The following is a 21,165-nucleotide window of genomic DNA, read 5'->3' on the forward strand; positions in this document are numbered from 1 at the left end:
TATTAAAGAATAGCAGTGCACACACAAACTGGTAGACATGTCTAGTTCAGGTGGGGATGGTGGATGGAGGGAATGAACCACAAAAAATTCCATTTAAAACACACTCCTTAAATCCACACCAGAGCCCAGCAGTGTTACCTGCATGCCACAGAAAATGAGTGGAGTAACCAAGGTGAACTGAGGGAAACCCACAAGCAGCAGCTTGGATAGAAGCTGTGATCTCTCTGCCTCTCAAAGAGGGATCAACATCTCTGCAGTCTCCTTTTTCCATACATATTGAAATGTGAAAGCAAAGGTAAACATTTCCAAAGGGAACTGTCAGCCAGGACTGAATTTATTTCAAGAGCTATTTATCAGTTGCTTCTCTCAAATACCACATTGCATTTTCCCTAGATTAGCTCCTGCTCTTTATACTGCTCTGTACCTCATATTGCCACATCCTCTGTACAAGGACTGCTAAGTACAAGCTCAAAACTTAGCAGAATTAGACCTTCTGAAAGTTTAAAAGCCATTTCCACATTTGTTTTTTCCTCCTCTTTTTCTCTCCATAAGATTTCAGCACAGAAGAAAAAACATCAAAAACCCTCCAACATTATCATATTCATGGCCTTTGAAAGGCTAAAACACTCAACTTTGCTTCAGCTGCTTCTTCCTTTTTCCCCTATGAGCTGTCAGATACTTGCATGCAACAGCTTGGTGTGTCAAAAGGAAAACAAAGCAGCAGCAGTGCTGGTTTTATCCCAGGGACAATGAAATTGGAGATAAAGTAGAACTGGACATTAATATTTATATCCAATATATGAAAAAAAAAAGGCTGAAACTGGAATTTTTAAGGATGTCAAAAATATAGTAAACAAAGGGTAAAGCTGGAGTATGAACTGCTATAAACAAGAATTTATGTCAGGAGGAAAGCATCACATGCTGAGATGGATAAAAATTGTGTAATTGTCAAATGAGAAGCAGGATATGATGAAACCATTAAACAAGAAGATCTATAAAAGAGCTAATGACTTGATTCACAGCAAAAACTTGGTCCAGGTTGAATATGGGAAGAATATATCATGGTTAATGACTTACAAAAACTAGGATACAAGTTGTTTGCTTTAAAGATTTGTTAGATTCTTGCTGGCCTAAATCAATGCAACACAATTTGCACACCACAGCTGCACATCCAGCCCAGGGATCACCATGCAGATACCAGATTTCACCTCCTGCTTTCCCTACTTTGACATCCAGCACTGGATTTTATAGAAAACTCCAGATGGAAATACAGAATCACTATATAGCTGCACATGATTATTCAGTATTTGCACAAGCAAATGCCCAGTTAGGTTCTTGGACTCAGGAGGCACCTGAGGCATTTAACAGGAGTGGGAAGCTGGAATTGCCCTATTTTCTCCCCTCTGTTGCAAGGACAGCAGGGATTTTAAAGAGCAGAAGCAGCAGATTTCCATGTTCTACAGAAAAACAACCCTTAACAATTAGATGCCCCACCACCTGTCAGTCACCACAGTGATACCAACCCTGGGTGTGTTTGAGATCTTCCTTTGTCATTGCTATGGTTTAGCTGCAGCTATAGGAGTTCTGCATTCCCTCCAACGTTATTTCAATTCACATTTTTCATCTCAGCCAACTGCTCCTGAAGGGCATTGATGTGCCTCTTGTAAAGATTCAGCCATTATCTCGGTGACCATAATGAGGAGAAGCTTTCTGTTTGTTTGTTTTTCAATACAAGTTTAGATTGTGAAACCATTATGCAACTAGATCTTTAAAAAATCTTTTGTGACCACATGTTTGCCTGCATAATCTCATCTAAACAGGGATTCTTGCTTAAAAGTGACTCAGACAATAAGGCCACACAAGGATAACAGCACTATAAGTGGTTTTCAATGGGTAAAAATAATAATAATAAAATTACATGCAAGTTCCGCTTTTGTGTGAGGTTTTATATTTGAGGGCGTCTAATAGAACTGCAACATTTTAAAGTGCCCACATAAAAAGCATTCACCATCCTTCAGATCAAAGAGCAATAGGAAAAGATTAAGCACATTTATTGCTAAGTAGAAAAACATTTCAACATACCAGATGACGATAACCATATGCAAGAGATGCTTGCTGCAGTTCCTAATATAAGCTACCTAAATATAAATTTTACAAGCAACAGACAATGGCAAACCAGCAGATGATAAATTCCAAATCCCCAAGCTCTCCAGCAGTGCAAGTTTATCAGGACAGCCTGAAAAACAGCTGCAGACTTGCCAGTACAGCCAGCCAGGGAAGCAGACAGATCCCATTTCCTGCTGGGGGAGTTTGGCATCTCTCATTGCCATTGCCAAACTGAGCACACAGGTAAAGGTGTTGACACCACAGTCAGACTGGCTGCGAAGGAACTGAACCAGCAGCAACCCCAGGAAGGGAACAGTTTTCAGTTTTCAAAGATGCTCAGCATTTAAGTTCTGTATGGATAAGCTCACTGTGAGCACCAAGACATCAATTTACATTGCATCTATCAAACTTTACAGCTCTACACCACTGAAGTGCCTCAACTGGGCAAAATACACATTCCTTAGTGTCCCACAGGTCATCACAGCCTGTTGAGGTTATAGCAGAAGGTTAGGAACACACTGCTGTCCACAGATGGCCCAAGCCCTTGCCTAGGCTTAGGTGAAACACAACTTGCTAAGGATGAGTTCAGGAGAGAACCTGCTGTGCCAGCTTCCCAACTTCTGACAGAAATGCAGCACACTGAAAAGATTAATGAATATTTCCTGCAGCTTACTGGATGTCTTTCCCTAACTGATGAACTTTCTACATCATATTCTTGATCAAGAAGCATCTTTGCTAAGTAGAGGCTCTTCATGGGTATTGTAGAAGCAGGAAAAGAGATTTTCTTCCACGAGGTTATAGGCAACCTTGATGATACATTGTCCAGCATTTCTTGAAGGTGAAATCCAAGAAGAGTTGTAGTTTGCTTTGAGGCTGTCGTTCAGCAAAGAGGACTGAAGAGCTGCTATGACACACAGACCCTCATGTTTTAGGAGCTAGAAAGCACAGGAGAAAATAGGAATTGTCCTCGAGAGGAATAGCCAGTCAAAACTCTGACAAACACACAAAACATTCTTCCCTTGTGGCAATTCTGTCCCTTGGCAAGCGGCACACCCATTATTTTACTTCTAAGGGTATGAAAAGTTCTTGGGGTTTTTCTAGTTTGAACAGGCACATGGAGCATTGCCTTTAGAGTCACTGCTTTTGTAGATGTCAGCAAAGCCTGATGGTTCAACAATTGTTTGGCAATGGCATGCACTGAATTAGTGGATGGTTTTGGGCCACAGTCAAGCAAACTCCAGTGAAGTCAGTTTGCCTGACTTAAAACCCAAAAATGTGGTAAAATACAAACTGTATATAAAGGAATCTAAAGGTCATTCGCAATACACTCAGTTGAATTTCTAGGTTTTCTAGATGCTTTTTTCCTTCCTAATGTCATTAAAAGGATTCTGAAGAACTCACCAACAGAAGTCAAATATCCCAAAGACTTAGAGATGGATAAGGATATTGTATCAAAAGGACATTACAAAAATAACTTACCATTTTGAAAATTTTCACTGCTTTTAAAAGACTGTTACTTTTCCTGTGGCAGGAATGAAACTACAGTGAAAACATCAGTGCTTGAATACTCTTATTTGGCCTGCTTCCATTTTTTTTTTCTATCTTTCCTCAACAGGTAAAAGTGGTAAACTCCAAATGAAACACACACAAAAATCCTACACTGAACCTGAGGTTTGATAAACAAGAATAATTACCACCTGAAGAAAACCCCTATCATACTTGTTGAGATTTAGAAAGCCTACACAAAGAAAGGGAAAACGGTAATCAGAGCTGTCTGCAAAAATGGGATAAATGGTTTAATGTTTGGACTGACTCAAACTTGCCATCAATCAGAACCAAAACACACAGCTAAAATTTCAAAACCACTTCCACAGAAACACACAACCTACAAATTTTGAGTTCCTATTTTCATGGAGTTGAACAGGTTTGTGTAACAGTTTATCATTTTTTGGTTTTTTACACAACTTACAGTCCTACTGTACCCAGCAATTTTGTTCCTGCTAGTAATACATACATCAATCTCTGCTTTACCAATTTCATCTCCACAAAGCTTGGGAAATAACACCACTATGTTAGAAAAACAAACAAAAAAAAACCCTTATGTTTTATATTTCTTTTTCAGTTAGTAACTACTATCTTGGAATTGATTGCTAGGGATTTTCTTTTTTCCTTGACAGTCTTTTCTACAGCATTTCTTGTAACGGTGTGATGGAAAAATTGAGATAGCAATTTAGCCAAGGCCACAAGGTTTCCAATAGCAGGAGCAGCACACAAGTTGAATGCCTCCCTCTCAAACCCAATGCTGCTTCTTCCACCCTGTGCCTCACCAGCTCCAGAGATGCTGAGTGTCACCCTGTCACAAGCAGGGCTTCTGAGAACTGTGGGAAACACTGAGCCTAAATCCCATTGAATTCAACTTCCTCAGAATCACACAGTGATTCACCATCTTTCTGGAAGAGACCCTCAAGGATTTTTTGGCACAATTTCCTTTCTTCTCATCCTGACTCCAGTCCCTTTCAGCATTGCTTTTCCAGCTGCTGTCACTCAGTGCTCAGAGCTCAGATACTCCAGCCTCCCCCAGCTGCAGCAGGGCTGGCAGGAGCCCAAGGTAATAAAGCCATCAGAGCTCATTAGCTCGGTGTGCACCCTGTCCCTCACCCCAATGCTAGCATCTCTCATTGCTCCAGTCACCCACTAGCTGGGGATGCCACAGAGGAGGGTGACAGCAGTGACACCACACAGCCAAAAGCTTTTGTGCAGTGCTCTTCCTCACCCTTATCCAGAAAAGCAGTCATTTCTTTTCCTGAGTCTCTCACCCCCACTTTGCTCTCTAACACTGATTTCACACGAGAAAAATTGAGATTGTTCCATCTGGTGACTCTAGAACTCTGTGATAGAAAAATTGCTGAAGTTTGTTATTCCAGTATATGGAAATGTAATACATAGTCACATCCACATCTATTGTGTCAGTCCCCTGAAAATGCCAGAAAATAAAAAATTAAAACCCCTTCCTTCTTTAATACAGGAATCACCTGCATAACAGGACAGTCCCATAATCACCAGTGAATAAAGCAGCCATACCTCCCTGAAAGGCAAGCCCCTTGCCATGGGCAGACACAAAAATTTGCTGGCTCAAGAACCAGCAAGCAAACAGGAATCCCATCTGTCTTTTCCCAGGGTCCTATTTGAGCTTTAACAAATTAGTCCAAAGGTGACAACCCTTTATAAGCTCACATATAAACACAAGAGAGCTTTCTTTATATTTAACTAGTGTACAACAGGATTTCCTTCCTGTAAGGAGGACAAGGAAAGGAAAGCAGAACTACCAAAACAACAGAAGGAAGATTTTCCTGCTCTTTATCCAAAGCATCAACAAATAACTGAGCTGCCTGCCCTGGAAGGTGCTGTAAACCTTGGGCTTAACCTCATTACGTTATCACCACACTGTGACACTGACCAGGCTTGTGTCATTTGCAGTTGCCAGTAAAGTGACAGAAGCATTTTCCTCTCAGCTTCCTATCTCAGGCAGTCTGTAGTTTTATTCCTAAATGTCCATTGTCTCTGTTCTAATGCATAATTGCAGGGATAACAAGCAGAAAGTCTCCATATCAGTTACAGCCTCTGATGCAGGTGAACTTTAATTCCCCTCAAAGCAGCTCCAAATTTCTGATTGCATTAATACACAACCATTCTCTGCACAGGGTTATAGATGAGCTTACTTCACTTGTAAATTCAAATTAAGGCTAGCAACTTCATTAATAAAAAAAAAAAAGCACCTAATACAATTCTTCTGCATTTGTGGAATTTCAATAGTTTTCCAGTAACAAAGCACACATCTCAGTCAGGCACTCCTTGCCTGTGTCATACTACAGCCTTTGCAGCCCTTGATTTCATGGCTTAAAAATCAGATTGAGAAAGAAACGCTCACAGGTAGAAAACAATGAAAACTGAAGTGAGTACATGAGTGTTTACATAAAAATCTCATTATTAACCCCACCTTCTTTCTACTCTCTTCCATGTACAGTTTGGCTCTTTGACAGTAGAGTCCCACAAGTTTTATCTCTTCTTTCGTCCCATTCCAAACCACAACTAATATGTTTTTTCACCTTTATCTCACTCATTTGCCTCTTCTTCCCCTCCTATTGCTCAGGACTTTACTCACAAAATGCAGTGTATGATGCACACTTAAGTGTGTTCCTCAATAGGAGCCAAGAGAAAAGAGTATAAACTGAGAAAACAACAAAACACACAAAACCCAACAACCACAAACAGGAGATCACAGGCTGCTGAGCAGTCAGAGCTCCAGGGTTTGATCTATCATGTAGAAAAATCTTGACTTCACCAGTACACACTAAGTAGCCCATTTTGGAGTTTTAATTATTTTTTCCATTAGGACACGAAGAACAAAGTGGAGTCGAGCAGATTATTCATTTAACTTTCTTCTTCCCCTACATCTGTGAGAGAGCTATTTAGATAAATTAACAATTCCTCCTCACCCTCATGGCTATAACAATCCCAAACTTTCCTGAGATAACTCTTTTTGGCTAGGTTTTTTAAGTCCCACCAACAAACAAGTGGTTTTACAGACATTCTAAATGATGGAAAAGATCTCTTGGAAAACAGATGCAGAATAGAAACTCAACTCACAAGGTGCACATATTTCTTGATAGCAGAACAGTTTCAACAAATCTCATTCAATTACAGACACTTCCAACCTGGTTTTAGCCAGCAGTCTCCTCACTGAATTAAGGCAAATACCCACAACCCAATTAAACTCAAAATAAATTGGGAATCCTCTAACCTTCAGATCTGCTTCATTTTCCTCTCTCAACCTTGCAAGTCAGAACATGCAATGAACATACCTGTTTTTCTCACCAGAGGCTCAATTAATTCTGCATTTTATTAAATAAAACAGTCATTTTTGAGAGATACCCCACTGAAGTTTTTTAAATACACACAGCACAATTCATCATTGTGAAGCACTGAGACACACCAGCAAAGAGAAACGAGACCAACTCTGTGCATGTAGAGCGGAGTTAACAACCACTTTTCACCTCCTGCTCCTGATTTTGTATTTCTTTAATGAGTTACAGAGCAAATGCACCACACTACAAATTTTTTACTACCTTGTTGGGTTTTTTAAAGCACAGAAGTATTGTTTCAGCAATTCCTGAAGTTTGCAATGTGTTTTCTAAAACTTCAGGAGATATTTAATCCAATTACTGACTTCCAAGAACAGCATGAACCTTTTTAATTACAATGTCTGTCAGCCATCCCACTTGTCCCTGCTTCAGAAATATAGTTTTTGTTTCCTCCACTGTTGCTCTAAAATTCCTTAAGTCTCAATAAATTTTATTCAGGAAATAGCATCCCTGCATCTAAACTCTGGGAGTAAATTTTCATCCTGATTCAACCTGACAAGTAGGAGATTTATTCACATATTTGAGAAGGAAAAAGAATGTTTTCTGCTAATTCAGTGAATTGTGTTCCAGAGCTGGTTTGTGTTTTGCCCTCACTGAACAGAATTCCTTGCTGTGGCTTCATGCTAAGCCAAAAGTAAACACTCTTCCTTTTTATATGGACAGCTTGATCCCAAAGTACCAACAGTGGCAGAAGAAAAGCTGTATTTCCCCAACAAGAAGGAATAATAACAATAATAATAGTAATAATAATAAACAACAAAACCACACCAAAAAATAAATGTACATGTCTGAAATGCAAGCATTAATTAGTCATCAAGCTTTGCTCTCAGTATCACTCAAGAGGAGAACATTACCAACTTCTCAATGACACACAGCAAGACAAAAACCACCAGATAATATCTGATAAAAAGATATCTCCCAAAAATACCTATAAATTAAAATGTACCAAACACTCTTGCAGCATACAGAAATTTGTTAACCTAAACATCCCCTACAGCACACCTGTGCAATTTTTGGAAAATTCCTCTCGAAAACCAGCTCAACTGAAACAGTTAAAACCACAAAAAATTGACAAGACAGCAGTAAAAACCAATTTTTATGCAGTTCAAATCTTTAGTGGATATATTTACATTCCCTACCTTCAAAAGTCTCCACAATCCTTTTCAAAAGGAATTTCAAAAATAGCAAGACAAAACACCATTGAGGACTTACCAGATTGGAATTGGTGGCATTGGAATCATCTTCTGGAAAGGGGATATAGATAGCTAAGGCCACACAATTGGCAAAAATAGTCAGTAAAATAATTATTTCAAATGGTCTGAGGAATGGAGTTAAGGAAATTGTTCCAAAATGAGCACACAAAACTAAAAAGAAATAAAAAAAAAGATTTATAAGAATTCTGTTTAAAGAAAGCATTCCAAGCCCCTTATATTCTGAAAAGAAACATATGCCTTTTTAAGTGCTTTTAGCAGCTCCCAGCCAAGAATCTTCCTAATATGTCAAAAGCAGTGCAGGCCAGTCGCGTGCCAGAGTAAACACAGATTTCTTCAAAGTTTTTTCTTCTTTTACTTATTTAGATTGCATTTTCCTGGATTTTCCTTCAAGCATAGCTGCACTAGTTTTAATAACAGAAACCTGTTCTATAATGACTGCCCTTGGTTTTTTTTAGGATTATTTTTTCTTGGTTGTTTTCATCTGCATTTATAAATTCTCAATTTTAACAAATATTTTGGGGTTTTTTTCTTTTGTTGTTGCTGCTGTATTTCCCCCCCATTCTCAGTTTCTCTCATATCTCAGAGTTAAATGTAAGACCCCAAGGAATACATGCATACATGGTTGGAAGACATTTAAAAAAGGATAAATTTTGTTATGGCAAAAAAGTCTTTGTCCAAAATGTGCTTATACTGCACACTGCCACATATACTTGTTTTGCTTAAAAATTATTTGAGGGACTATTTCTTTTTCTCCTATTTCCATTTCATTTGGCATCAGAAATGTCCTGCACAGTCTATTAGGGACACCAGGAAGCTACAAGTTCCTTCTGACAGAGAAACAATTCATAGGCATTTCAGCCTTGAATTGACTTTGTTAGGGAAAAAAACCCCAAATATTTGGAATGTTCAACAAAGAAATCCTGCACAACCTCAATGCCCCCTGCCTGTCCGCTGGAATCAAAGGGCATTTTCCTACTGCCCAGTTTCCTGGCACTTCACTTTATCTCCTTCAGTGCTCTCCTTAATCTCAACTGCTGTGAAGTGTCTCCAGACTCAGACTGGAGAGCAGATTTATGCTCTGTCTGCATTGCCTAGCCTGCATGGATATCCTGGAGGTTATATTCTGGGATAACTCACCAGAACCCCGGAGGGGAATGAAGAGCAGGACAGAACAGGGAGAATGCCAAGCATAACCTGTGCCACTGAGTGCAGCTGAGCATGATTTTATCTGCCCTGGGACTGGCTCTGCAGCACTGCCAAATGTCAACACAGCGTGGATGATTTTGCTCAGCAAACCACTGCTCTCAGCAGCTTTAGCAGCAAAGAACAGGAGCTCTTTGGATGTAAAGCTGAACTGCAAGATGTACACAAATTCCAGGCACCTGACTGCTGTTTATACTCAAATGCATTCTGCATTTCACATAGGGAAGAGTCAAAGGGTTACAAACTCAGACTACTGTGCTTAAGCCTCTGAGCTTTAGGAGATAAATGGTACCATGGAGGTAGAAGAGCAGATCAGGATGGGAAGACTACATGAGAAATCAGTAAGACTTCTCAGGTATCTATTACCTCAGGCTACAATTAACATTTGTATCATGTTAACTGCATAAAGACCTGGATTTCCATAGGCTTTCATTTGCTTAATCACTTTTTGCCCCACAATTTTTTGTTTTGACAGGATTATTATCCATTAACTTATCACTGTTTACACGTTTTCTTTTACTTCTATTCTTTTTTGCACTGTGAACATTAAAATTCAACAGAATCTACAAATACACTGCACACAGCAGAAAATTAAATACACAGGTAAATCTTTGCAAAATAAGGTAATTACCTCAATTCACTTTTTCTTAAATGCAACTGCTCATTCAGCCTCTTAACACTAACATTTGGGTAAGAAATAATGCTGAAGTACCATTTGATATTTGTCTAACGTCTATGATTCTTAAATTTTAGTGGTTCAACAAATTAAGCTAAGCCTTTCTCAGTAGTTTTTAGCAAGCAGGAAAAGTCAGAATATAGAATTATGTCACTCTGTGCTTTCTCTGAAGACATGTGGTTACTGGGGTGCTGCTAAGTAAACCAATATTCAGTTTTATCCTGTTAGTCATCACCCATCATCTTGTGCTTGAAGTATCAGACTTATGTCAGAAGAAATAAAAAGGAGCAAACTTAATCAGAGGATTAAGAATTAACATCTGAAGAAGAAAGGAACAGGCAGGCAGGTAGTTTAAGGACATCTAAGGATTGACAGGAGCATTTTTAACAAGTTCTTCATCTGAAAAATATGTCCATGTCAGCAATACCTAATATACTCATTTTCTGTTTTCACCCAACATCCCACCAGACACCCAAAGGAATAATATTATCACATTGTCTTAAATGCCTTCATTTGTTTTTTATCATATTAACTACTGCCAAGTTCTTCACTGCCTTTCCTCAACACGCTCATCTATCCCTAAAATCCTTCTTTTTCTTCTGCATTTCCTGAAGAAATACATTAGCTTGTGATTCCTGTTCAGGGTCAATCCTGGTTTCTCTTGGAGGATGCAAAGGAGGCACACTTGATTTCAGCTTGAGTTTCACACCAAATACTCCAATTCCAGCATGCACTGATCAAATTTGGGTGACTACAAAGGCTTTTCTCCTTGCACAAAATGAAGCAATAGTCCAACTCTGCCTGACTTTGCAAGGAAGCAGCACTGACCCTTACACTGCAGTTGTGTCAGTGCTTATCTCTTACCTGTGACACTGTCTGTCTCTTGTTCAGGCTGTTGGATCTGCACTGCATTTGTACATACTGCAGGATTACTTTAACTGTATTTCTTTTTCCCTTCTTCTAGATAACCATTCTCCCTTGCAAGACATTACTGAGCCTTATTGTTTTAACCAGAATCCCAATATAATTAACAGTCCTCAGCCCTGTGTCAGGGCCTTAGTTTTTTTTTACCTCATCCTTTTGCCCCATTCTATTCTCCCTACTGTAGAAAGTGTGGTGTCACATGTTTAACAAAAAAGTGTATGACTCAAAGCACCAGAGTTTTGGACTGGTGACACCTCTAGAAATAAAAATAAAGACAGGGAAAGCCAATGTCTGCTATCTCACAGAGTCAGTTCAATTCTGACCTCAGATATTTTGAATATCTCCCTATGCATTTAAGCTTGGGCCATGTGTTTTAAAAGAGCAGAATTCAACCACTAAGCTTTATCGTTTAAGTTTCTAGTGGTTTCTCACACTCAGGTACAGTTAGGGTTTCAGTTCTAATCCTCTTTCCTGACACCCCCTCCTTCAGCACAACCGATCTCAGTCAATGATCAAAACTCCCTGTATCCTTTAAATTCCCAGCAGTGCCTTTCAAGTGAATACACTGATTTCCCCACCCACCCCTCACACCCAGACCCTGCTGAGCAGCACCGAACTGCAGCTTGCCCAGGCAGCCCCGGAAGGATATTTCCATTCGACGATGCTGATGCAAGCCCTGCGGATGGGATTCTTCAGCGTCAGGCACAGCAGCGCCCGGGGCGGCCGCGTGGCTGTGGTGCTACCCTGCTTCTTCTGCTTGCCGTACTGCTGCCGCTTCCTCTGCGTGGAGCTGGCCGTGGAGATGGTGGCGTTGCCAGCGCTGCCCATCAGCTTGGCTTGCCTGGCAGCATCGATGGCAGCTTGCCAGGACAGAGCTGCCCCCGGCGTGGGGATGTGCTCCGGGGCGAGTCCTGCGGCTGCATTGGCGTTCATGTTGGCGTGAGCTGGACGGGGACTCCCATAGTTGGAACCTGGGGAAAAAGAAAATAAAATAAGCCTTCACCAATTTCTCTGGTTTTTTTTAACCTGCAGAAGCGATAGCTAGTGTTTTTAAAAACCTTCAGTATCAGCAAAGCTCAAGAGCTAAGTGTAGGGTATCACAGGTAATTCAAACTCTTCATTGTAAAGCGATATTACTAGGCAATCCTTTGTCTTCGAGAGACTCCCAGCAGGACTGATGGACAATGAGCTGGTAAAGTGCCTCCAATCAATACAGTCTCCTGAGATTCACAGAAAAGATTCAAAAGCCTGGCCACCCCTGAGACTGCTGCTTCCATTTCTGTCTGAGCAGCAGAGCACACTTTAGAAGGGGCAGAGAGTAGAAACCCAGTAAAGGACTCAGATCACATATTCCAAAGCAAGCTCAAAGCCTACTGTTGAGCATGCTCCACTTTAAATTAGTGCAGAAATATGGTTACTAAATAGGACAGATGGGCTCCTGCAGACTATTAGACAAAGCAAACAGAAGACCACTTGTAACACTGTTTCATTTACAATATCAGGTGAAAGACATTTAAAACCAGGGAATTGGCAAGGCTGCCTTGAATGGCAATAATTCTCAGGATGCATATTTCATAGCTGGATGTGCAGTGCCAAGGTATCACCACACTGACTGCACTACAAATGAATTAAAGCAGGTAGAATAAATACAATTACATTGACACACAAAGGGCAACAGGATATCCCTCTACCTAGAAAGCATTCAAGATTTGTAAATTCATCTCTGTGAATGGCAAGGAAGGCCATGATAGAGTCAGATGTTATTTTATGTCAGGCATTGCCATCAGATTTTCAGGCTGTTGCAGTCTCATTACATAGCAGGGAAATCTAGAGCTTGTCTCTGCTCACTGAAAAACCTCCCAGTTGCAAACCAGCCAAAGGAAGCTGATGAGTAATGTGACTCTGATATGTGAAAGGGAAAGCTGAAAGAAACAAGGAATGGGAAGTGGTTAATTCACATCCCTCAGATTTTGAAAATGAAGAAAAAGAGCTTTCAGAATCATACAAGCTAAGCAGATTTCCTCGATGAAGCAGGCAATCAAGTGGCAGACAAACTTAGTTTTCTAAGGCTAAGCAAATTGTACACAGCACTACTCATGGGATACATATTTATTTTCAGACTAGTTCCAGATGCAGTTTTTCTCTTAAGCATCCATTTGACCTCCCTAGCCGGAGGCATGCTGGAAAGGAAAAATAAATGGAAAATTACTCTAATTATTCTCCAACTCCAGCTCTTCTTTAATACTGACCCATTAGAGTGGATAAGAAAGATGTGTGTTTTCCAGTGAAAGAAAACTTGCTGATCTCTCTCCACAGTGTTCTGATCATGCTGACTAGGCCATGTGGTCCTCTAAATTAACAGCTGCTGCATCTTAATGAAGACTTTTCTGCAATTTGGGAATGTGTCAGGCATCTTCATTATTTTTTCTTATTAGTTAGGTTCCACAGGAGGATCCAAGTCTATGCATTTTGACTTTGATGTGCCAACAAAGTTAAGGATCCAACTTTTGGTGGTTTTATTGGTTTTGCTTCTAATATGATCAGCAGTCCCATAACAAAGTGCTTTGTCTCAAATTAATTTCAAACGATGAGTCAGTAGTGACAGATTTATATTAACAAATATTGCAAATATTGATTACTGATAAGGATCTGTCTGTTTCATGAAGCTCAGAGGCTGCAGACACTATCTGTACTAAATGACTAATGGCAGTGATAAATGACTTGTTCCAGAGGTAGTTTATAGAAATAGCTTGAATCAAAGAGTGAAGCTCCCACAGCTTCACAGAAACTCCATTCAAGAACTGAGCAAAATGTTTTCAAAGGCAGCATAGCCAAGGCTTCAGGGAGAATGAAATTCTACCCTATAATCTAAATGCTTAGGGTAAATTCCTGGGAAGTAAGGAGAACACAGTTCACATTGAACTCGTGAGGCACCACGCTGAAATTTCACCTACAGCATTCATTTCTCCCCCACCACAAAACCTTGCTGCAACCTGAGAGCTGCACTTAGTGGATTTGGAATTTTTCTTTTTGCAGTGTAGCAGTGAAATACTTCACTCAATTTCCCCACTACAAGTGAGGTTTCACGCTACCAATAACAGCATTATTAAACTGGATGTTGACCAGAACTAGCAAATGGAGATTGAGCCCCAAATGCAGTAACTTCCTAAGCACTGTGAACCACAGCATCATCACCCTGCTAATCCCCAGCACCCTTCAGCAAGAATTTGTATTGTTGGCTGTGTCCAGCTGGTGCACAAAATTCTGCTCTCTCAAGTCCTTCTGTGCTACGGATCATGAATTTAGGCATCTGAATATAATTAAACAGAAAAATCCATATACTTGAACAAGTTTGGTTTACAAAGTCTTTGGAAGAAACCAAAAAACAACAAAAACAAACTGGAATAAGTAAAAAAAAAACCAAAACCAAGCATCAACAAATACTTGCAGGATAAGTAGAAAAAGAGCAAGAGACAGGAATCTGTCATGAATACATTGCATCAAAGAAAAGCAGCTTCTTCCAGCCCTGACCAACAGAATTCACAGGCAAGATGGGAGCAGTAAGGTCCATGACTCCTGACTTTATTAAGAGTTTCATGAGGTTTTGTATGATAGTTTCATAAGAATTCTAGGGACATATGAGCAAGTAAAAAACTGCTACAACCTGAGTATGAAACCAGAGGAAAGCAGCTATCATTGGTACACATCTGAATTGAAGCATGTGTCACACAGAGTTACCCAAGTGCTGCCCTGGATCTGATTCTGTTCAATTGACTGCTCAATTAGTGATCTGGATGATTAAAGGGTGTACAGTGTTATTAAACAAGCAGGTAACTGTAGAGCTGGGAGGTAAAGCAAATATACTGCAGGACAGGATCTGAATTTAAAATCAACTTCGTGAATTGAAGAAAAACTCTTTAAAATAAGATGGAGTTCAGCAGGGACAAATGCAAAGTATTTAAGCAAAATGAATCATCTGCCCAAATTATTTCCAGAAAAGCCTTGGGGGTTTATATTGAATCCCCAACAGAACAGAAGTTGATATTGTCATACTGCCTCCTTCCCATTAAAATGCAGTCATCACCATGTAGTAGATAAACAGGGATAAAATCCATGCAGCACTACAAGTAATCCTCAGCACTGGCAGAGCTTCAGCTGAAATACAGTGGGCAGGTTTGAGTTCCACACTCTTTCCTTCAACCAGAGCTCAGTGAAACATTCATAAACCCAAAAACAGCAACAGAGGACTAGTGACAAACATTTTTTTACTAGTAACAGTATTTGTCTCAAATAAGTCTCAGAGAACCCAATTCACCCCATGTCTGAACGAACAGCTAGCAAAGGTTTTTACAGAAACCCCCATTTCTCCTGGGATAACAACCTCCAGCAGAACACAGAGCTCAAGGGCAAATCAGTGAGAAACCAAAGCTCCTCCCGTGAGGCAGCTGCAGATGTTTGTCTCATGGTGTATTGCTTTGATACTTTCTAAAGCAGGCTCCCTATTTTTAAGGCTCCTGTGAGCCCAAAACCTTTGCACTAACATGGATATATATCATGGTGAGCTTCCTGGAGGAACACCAGCCTTCCTGGGCAAACTCCAGGCACAGATCCTCCCATGGAGACACCAAGAGAGCTTTCTGGTTTAAATATAATTTTTTTTCCATCATTCATCTAAGTTATTGTTATCACCCTTACACACCCTGGGTGCAAGCACACCTTTGGTAAGATTTCCTAGACTGCAGCAAAATTTCTCTGGAGATTAATTGTAATTCAATAAATTGGATTCTTCTGACAAATCTGTCATTTTAACTGCTTGTCATTTTCTCATTGGTGAACAATTACTCTTCACTTAGTGAGTAATCTAAATATAATTCCTTTACATAAATTAAGCTCTTACACTTCAAAAATAATCTTCACTGTATTAGATGGTCTCCAGATTCCTTATCTGAGAATGGAAAGTGGAATAGAAGCCAATACACAAACCTGTTAATTTGATTTGCCTCACCCTACCCAAACCATTTAAAAAAAAAAAAAAAAAAGGAACTTGTCTAAATCCCCTCTCTAGTCAGTGCAGAGGATCATTTCTTCCATCCTTAGGACAGATTTCTGAAATACAAGTGAAAGCAGCTGCTCAGAGTGCCAATCTCTCTTACTGTACAGAAGTAATCTAAAACATGAGTTTAATTGCACAACAAATTCAAGTGGATTAAATGAGATTAGATGACTCCCATTTGCTGGTGGGGAGCACATGGATGCACATGTGTTTGTGCACAAGGTAGAGAGCAACTCTGCAGCTGCTTTTATCCCAATTCTGTAGCTGCTTTTGGCCCTAAACATATGACACAATTTAGAAAATATGTCCAAGTGTATGATATCTAAATAATTCAAAGCCTGAGATTTCAATAGTCTTCATCCTAGAAAAATCAATCACAGCTCTTCCACAACTCATAGTATTCTCAGTCCAGAAATAGCAGTCTGTTCCCATTTACAGCAGATGATGGCTAAAAAGCACAAAGGGATCTCTATGTAGGTCTGTATCTGAGCTGCAGACAATAGACTTTTCAATAAAGACACACAAAGTAACACAAAAAGAAATCGAACTTTTGCATCCAGATCTAAACGGAGATGAGACCTGATAAACAATAGACAGTGGCAATTCTGACAGGCTGAGGGCTTTTGCTTCCTCTTGCTGTTGATGGAATCTGTTCAGCTGCACAAATCCAGACAGCAGAGTTTGCTGGGAAGAGCTCAGCAAGTGTAGAAAAGGCGAGTAAATATAAATTTCCTATACAAGCCATAGGTACTCACTGCCACCTCCCTCCCAGTGGCCACAGCCACACCAGGAAGCCATTAATCTGCATTATGGCACAATAATTCAGATTAAAAGGGACCTCTGAAGGCCACCTGGGCCACATCCTCTTCCTTCTTAGCTCCCTCGTTCAAAGTGGTCAAATTCCATCACCCTCTTTGGCTACCCAGCACCACACTTTGACCATTACTGTTGTCTGTAAGTCCATGTGGGTTTGTAAGATCTTACCATTGCAGACACCCAAATCAAAGATTCATTCAGGTGCTAGGTATATAATTTAAGAGAATTTAAGGTAGAAATCCATCTCAATGTATAATCTCAATTTCCAGAGGTACCTACTATGTTATCCTCAGTGAAAACCAGACATTAGCACACATGTAAAACAGTCACTTAAAAACTATTTGTTGCTTTCCAGAAAGGCAAAAACTTATTTTAAGCTGCATTTGCCTAATTTTAGATTATGCATGCAATATCCTAATAAATTAAAGATGCACTCCCTTCTTGAAATGCAGGCAGTTTCAAAGGAAAAGGTATTATAAGATGCTTCAAGTGTCAAAACTGACTTTGATTTCAGCTATTAATCTTAGTGTTCTAAAAACCACATTTTTCTATTTTTAAAATGTGATTTTTTTTTTTCATCCCCTGCTGCTTGGAGTTATACCAACAACACATCACCAAAACCAACTGAAGAGGAAAGTTTGGAAACAAACTATTCAAAAAGTTCTATCAAATTCTAAGAATTAAGTGAAAATAGAAAAGCTTGCTATTTCACCTAATTTCAGTCATCTTAATGATATCTCATTTTTTAATAATTGTAGACAAAAAAGTATTCAAACAGGAGGGCTCTGGAACTCACCATCATTAAGGTGTTAGATTGACACTGTGCAAAAAAAGGGCAAAATTTGGACTGAGGGGGGGAAAAAAAAAGCTTCTTCCATTCTCTACTTCCTTTCATCCACAAAATCTCAAGAGGATGCTACATATACAACATGCTCTGCAAACCAAGGAAAAGGCAGCCCTTGTGAACCTCCCTGCAAACAAACCACAGAAAATTACTAACCACATGAATGTAAACCACAAAGGAAAATAGAGGCTTGGGTAGTGTTCAGGATGATATTAAAAGATAACTAAAAAACAAAAAGACATCCAAACCCATTCTTTTACTCAAACTAGAGGTATTATAGCATTAACAGATTTGGAGTAATATTTTTAAGGAAAATAATTTTACTGAGTTTTTTGGTACCTAAAGTAGTATCTTTTATCTCCAGCATGCACTTCTCTCTAGCATTTTTTATCTACTAGTATCTCCTTGCTGAATGTTCCAAGTCTCAAAATGAGGCATATGCAATATGCACATGCAAAAAGAAGCACTCTTGGCTTGCCCTGCTAGTTCAGAGCATTTCCAAACTAAATAAGGCACTAAATCAGAAGATTGCAACTGTAGCAACGAGGGGAGCTAAGGGGGAGAGAATTTTTGTCATCTTTGCAAGCACCTGTATGAGGAAATTCAGCATTGGCTTTACATCTCAGGCTGAACTCAAACACAAACCAAAACAGCTCTTGTGTCACTGGTTGACTACACACAGATTGTTTAGCTGCTTCTCTGTGACCTTTTCTACAGTGGATGCAGGCAAATGTTTGAGACAGTCTTTGCAGATTCTTTCTAAAAATAAAACCTCCTGCTTATATAAAAGCAGATCCATTGATCATGACTGAATTTGCACAGAGCAGAACCACACCAGGTTTGCAGAGCACTTGATTAGAGCTCAGCAGGCTCTGTGTTAGCACTGCCACTGAGTGCTCTGGCTGCTGCTGCAGCTCCAGAGTTTGCAGATCACGCCAAAGATGGTGAAAGCTGAGGCTTTTGTGCTCCTTCCTAGGGATGCTCTGCACCTTGCAGGATCAGCATTGCAAAAGAAGTAAGAAATTTCCTATAAACCATTTGCTCTGATAGCATCTGAGCACTGGCCAAGAGATTCTACATTTCCACTGCCCATCGAAGAGCAACAATAAAAAACCAAACAAGGAAAAAAACCCAAAACAACAACAAAAAGCCCAAACAAACCACAAAATCCCAAACCGAAAAACTACCACAAACATACCAGAAAGCCCCAAAACACCCAGCCTATTTCCAAGGATTATGCATCTCTTATTACCTCTGGAGTTTGCCACCAGCATTGTGCCTCCCTGTTGGGAAGAAGAACTTGCATGCAGGTTAACTCCTCTGTCATGACTGAGCTGCTTTGTCCTGAGAGCCACTGGCTGCTTCTAACCATGGGGCAGAATGAACCAACCCAGAGAAATGGTCCTGAATGAGTTTCAGCCTACAAGCCATCCTAAAAGTCCAGGGAATGTGGCTGTACAGAGCATTTCTATGAAACACAACATGGCAGGCCCTGGTTCTAGAGTCCACACCTCAAAAAGAATAATAAAATAGTTTCAAGAACTGAGTAAACGAGGTATTAGAAATGTAGAGCAGGATAATATCTTCAGTGAAAGACTAAAAATATCTGGACCACTTAGTATTACATGAGAGTTTAAAAAGATTGATCAGAATTTATGAGCATGAGAATGTGAAAGGTTTTTGACACCTCCTGACCCTTTCAACTTAATGGAATAACCCTTATTATATTCAATATTTGGTAGCTGTAACTAGGCAAATTCAGATGTCTAATAAGGTGCACACTGGTAACAATGAGGAGACCTAACCACTGGAAATTCTATGAAAACTTCCACTTTATCTCCCCAGGTCAGCTCTGATTAATTTTCTAATGACCCTTTTGGTGATCAAACACGGGGATTCAGAAACTGCTGGGAGAGATTCTTCAGCTTGGCAGATGTCTTCAAAAATCAGTAATCCACAGACAGCCCAAGGACAGCAGGAAACTCAGAGCTATCAGGATGTTATTTAAAGTACACCAATTAGAAATGTCTCTGTGAAAATGTATCTTTTGCATGAAAATGTATCAATGTATATTGAGGCCTGTAGTGGGATAAATGCAACATTTTCACATGCAGACTGGGTATCCCCATTGTCCTTATTTCAAGTTATTTGCAGTACAATGTCTTTATCGGAAAAGTAGCGCTACAAAAACAGTTACATTATTTTAAGTAAATTACTCCCACTGAAATCCATGCATTTCCTGAAACATTCTCTTGTTTTGAGTCATTGTATCATTACCAGGCACAGACAGTAAATGAGCATTCAAAAGCAAATGGTGAAATGGTGACAGAAAACATCAGAGACAACCCCATGCAAAATTACAGAATAGCTTTTCATGGAGGCAAAACATATGTTTGTGATTTCTACAGAAAGATTAAACTGGAAGCCACCAATGGTAAATACTATGTTTAAAGGTTATTTCATTTTTTAAACATCCCTTTATTTCCTAGTTGTGAAATGTGGATTTTGAACGAATTTGACACCTGAGTTAATCTTCTCTTGGAGACCCTGCTAGAGAATGAGTTCTCCATGACTCAAAACTGACACTCAAAACCAGGCATGCTGTATTTCTTCACCCCAAAGCACAGCCCACACAAACCAAAGGCTTACTGCACAGAACCCTCTCCACATTGCTATTTCCTAACTATTACTCTTTCCTGATGAATTTGGTACATTCACCAGACAGGACAGTTTCCCTGACTCTGACTTGCCATCCCTCTGACACTGCCTGGAAAACCCCATCTCTCTCCTGAAGCTACCTGTTTAGCATTCACAAAATTTCCCACTCCTAAACATAATCTTCAGAAAATGAATTGTTCTCACCCCAGATGGAGACAGGGATATTCCTCAAGAAGCAGCTTCCATGAATTTCCAGCTGGGATTTTCCCCAAGCTATTATTTTTCTTATCACGTTTTTCTTAGCCAGTTTCTTTTATTTAGCAGCATGCATACAGGCAGGAAATATATGTTGAAAGCATTTGCATTCACACAGGCCACCTGATAGACAGGTGACTTAAACCTAATGCAGGCACAGAACTCCTTCCTTCACACCATGCTTCTGGTGTTGACAATCCAAATTAGAAAAAACACACATGCATAAGGTAGAACTCAGCTCACTAGCTCTAGCAATCTCAAATCTCACATTTAGTCTTAGTCATGAAAGCTTTAGCTACATAGTCAAGGCAGAGTTAAGAAGCTCCAAAAAAAGCAGCCTACCCCACCTATTTTAGATCTCTACAATGTTCTTTAGCCATGGCTGCCTTCCTCTCCACTGACTACACTGCAGCTCTGAAGGATTAGCTCTAACCAGACAATTTAAACACCTACAGAGAGGTAAAATAAAATCTACGCCAAATGATCAGTTTTAC

The 21,165-nt window shown here is 39.8% G+C and overlaps 1 protein-coding gene across 23 annotated transcripts in view; it reads right to left on the reverse strand.

Annotated features, from left to right (window-relative positions):
• CACNA1C (calcium voltage-gated channel subunit alpha1 C) overlaps positions 1–21,165 on the reverse strand; it is a 357,538-nt gene that overhangs the window by 296,556 nt on the left and 39,817 nt on the right. For all 23 annotated transcript variants that reach the window (XM_085049353.1, XM_085049355.1, XM_085049346.1 and 20 more), the window contains exons 2-3: positions 11,694–12,016; positions 8,241–8,345 (exon numbers count right to left, since the gene is read on the reverse strand). In XM_085049353.1, coding sequence (XP_084905479.1) covers positions 8,241–8,345; positions 11,694–12,016 — 428 coding nt within the window. The remainder of the gene's footprint in view (positions 1–8,240; positions 8,346–11,693; positions 12,017–21,165) is intronic.

Source organism: Lichenostomus cassidix, chromosome 1Ab (genome assembly GCF_008360975.1).
Source record: "Lichenostomus cassidix isolate B80296 chromosome 1Ab, HeHo_3.0, whole genome shotgun sequence".
Taxonomy (NCBI): Eukaryota; Metazoa; Chordata; class Aves; order Passeriformes; family Meliphagidae; genus Lichenostomus; species Lichenostomus cassidix.